The following is a 2,187-nucleotide window of genomic DNA, read 5'->3' as shown; positions in this document are numbered from 1 at the left end:
CCTGACGACAGCCTCCCCCGTACCTTTATCCAGAATGCCGAAGTGACTCGCTTCGCCGAAGTGATTCACTTAGTGGACCCATGCAGGATTTCCACAACTTCCAACACACCCACTACCACGTGGTGTCAACTCAGGCCACGATCGTAGGCCGTCACCTACGCTACATCCACGATCTTAGGCCACGATCTCCACGACATCCACTACCTAATAAATGGTGCTGCATGCCACGATCTTGGTCCTTTATATAAATAGAACTTAGATCTGGTAGAAAAAGGGGTTAAGCTCTCTAGAGATAAAACACCATATAGCAAGTTTGTATTTGTAAGCTGTAGAAAACAGATCCAGCAATACAACTCTGCCCTCTTTTCTTCCCGTGGACGTAGATTTACTTCAGTAAATCGAACCACGTAAATTCTTTGTGTCGTGATCTGTATTTTCCTGCATTCACTAACATCAGAAATTCGCGGATTCATCAGACACTAATCTACAAAAGAATTGTAATAAAAATGTACACAAAATGTGATGATATCAATATCTCAAGAAAGAAGCAAATGTATTAGGCACGCATGAAGAATTCTTCCAAGCTCTCGCATGCATCTTCAGTATATCTCTGGCCCTCTCCTTGGTCTTCATCCCACACTCAACCTGCAGCACCAAGCACAGCTTGGCCACCACTCCTATCTGCGCCATCTCCTGCACCACCGCCGCCGTCCCCGAGAACTTCGAAACCGAGTGCAGAACCCTCACCGCCCTCTCGCTCGCCGCCTCCGAAACCGTAAGTATCTTCTTCGACACCACCGCCAATCCCGCGCCGTGGCGCACCAGTTCCGCCCTCCCCTCCGCGCACTGGCACACCAGATCCAGCACCGTCAGCATCATCTCCGACGTCCTTTTATCGGATGAATTATCGAGAAGAAGATCGATCACAACCCCGACCAATCCAGCTTCCGCTGATTTTATCCTATTTCTCCCCCACGCGCAGAGCGTGATGAGCATCTTCAGCGCCGATCTCGTCGCTCTTTTACAGATCTGGTCTTTTAAAATTTGAATTAGCTCGATTAATATTTGGGGATTTGAATTGATTAGGACGAATTCGACTTCGGTGATTGATTCCAGCATCATCACTGCGTAAGCTCGCGATTCGTAGCTGGGAGATTGCATCAATTTGATTAAGCAGGCGATGAATTCGGATCTGGAACCTAGGGATTTGAGGGCGGATTCCGATAGCCGGAGGCTGTAGAGAATGCTCAGAGCCTCCTCCGACGCTTCCACCGACTCTCCGGCGACGATCGCGGCAAGGAAGTCGGCGGCTCCGGACTTCTCCATGCAAATCCGATTGGTTTGGCTGGCGGAGGCGATGGACCGGAGGCGGTGGAGGCACTTGATCTGCGATTCGGGGGTGGCGGCGGCGAGGAGGGTGAGGAGCTGGGGTTTGGTGACGGGGGGTTTGGGGGTGGGGAGGCGGTCGACGGCGTGGAGAGTGCACCAGGACTGGATGAGGCGGCGGAGGGTGACGTTGGGGGTGAGATCGGTGTTGGAGAGGGGCTGCTTTGTGAGGGGGCAGGTGTTGTGTTTGTGAGAGAATATCCATTTCTCGATGCTTTCTCTGTCGAAGGTTGTGCCGGTGGAGATGGTGACGGGGTCCTTCATGATCTCCAGAGAAATAGGGCATAGGAAATACGAGGGGACTTGGATTTCCGATTCCGCCATTGATGATTGATTAATTAGTTGAGCTTGAGGTGGAGAAGAAAACTATATTTTGATTTCTGAGTTGGAGGTTGGGACGGTTTAATACTTATATTCAACTATGCGCGTGTGAGAAATAGATGAGGCTTATTCAAAGTCAAAACACGGAAAGGTGAGTTTATTTATCAATTTGAAAGTCTAATATGTAGGCGGGTAGAGTACAGAATTTCCAGTGTTTAACCGACGTCGTTTGACTCGCGTTAGAAAATACTATTGCATGGCACGCCACTTTTAGAAAGTCCAAGATTCTTTATTTTTAATACGCCGAAATGGAAATGACTAAAGACCAAGTCTATTTCCCTTCTCGTTCATTTCTTCCTAAAAGCATCCATACTGATCAGGAATATTGGCCACGTCAGCATTTCTTAGCCTCCTAACAATGGTGCTTACTAGTGGTTGGTCTAGTGTCCATCCTTTCAATTTTATGTATTTAATTTAAAA

General features: G+C 48.4%; 1 protein-coding gene across 1 annotated transcript; it reads right to left on the bottom strand.

Moving 5' to 3' along the window:
• Positions 1-448: 448 nt before the first annotated feature.
• On the bottom strand, positions 449-1,779 carry LOC121795620 (E3 ubiquitin-protein ligase PUB23-like). The gene has a single exon (XM_042194163.1). It carries the CDS (start codon positions 1,708-1,710, stop codon positions 529-531), a length of 1,182 nt encoding a protein of 393 aa, XP_042050097.1. The 5' UTR covers positions 1,711-1,779; the 3' UTR covers positions 449-528.
• Positions 1,780-2,187: the final 408 nt, after the last annotated feature.

Source organism: Salvia splendens, chromosome 3 (genome assembly GCF_004379255.2).
Source record: "Salvia splendens isolate huo1 chromosome 3, SspV2, whole genome shotgun sequence".
Classification (NCBI taxonomy): Eukaryota; Viridiplantae; Streptophyta; class Magnoliopsida; order Lamiales; family Lamiaceae; genus Salvia; species Salvia splendens.
This window is presented reverse-complemented; position numbering and strand designations above follow the sequence as displayed.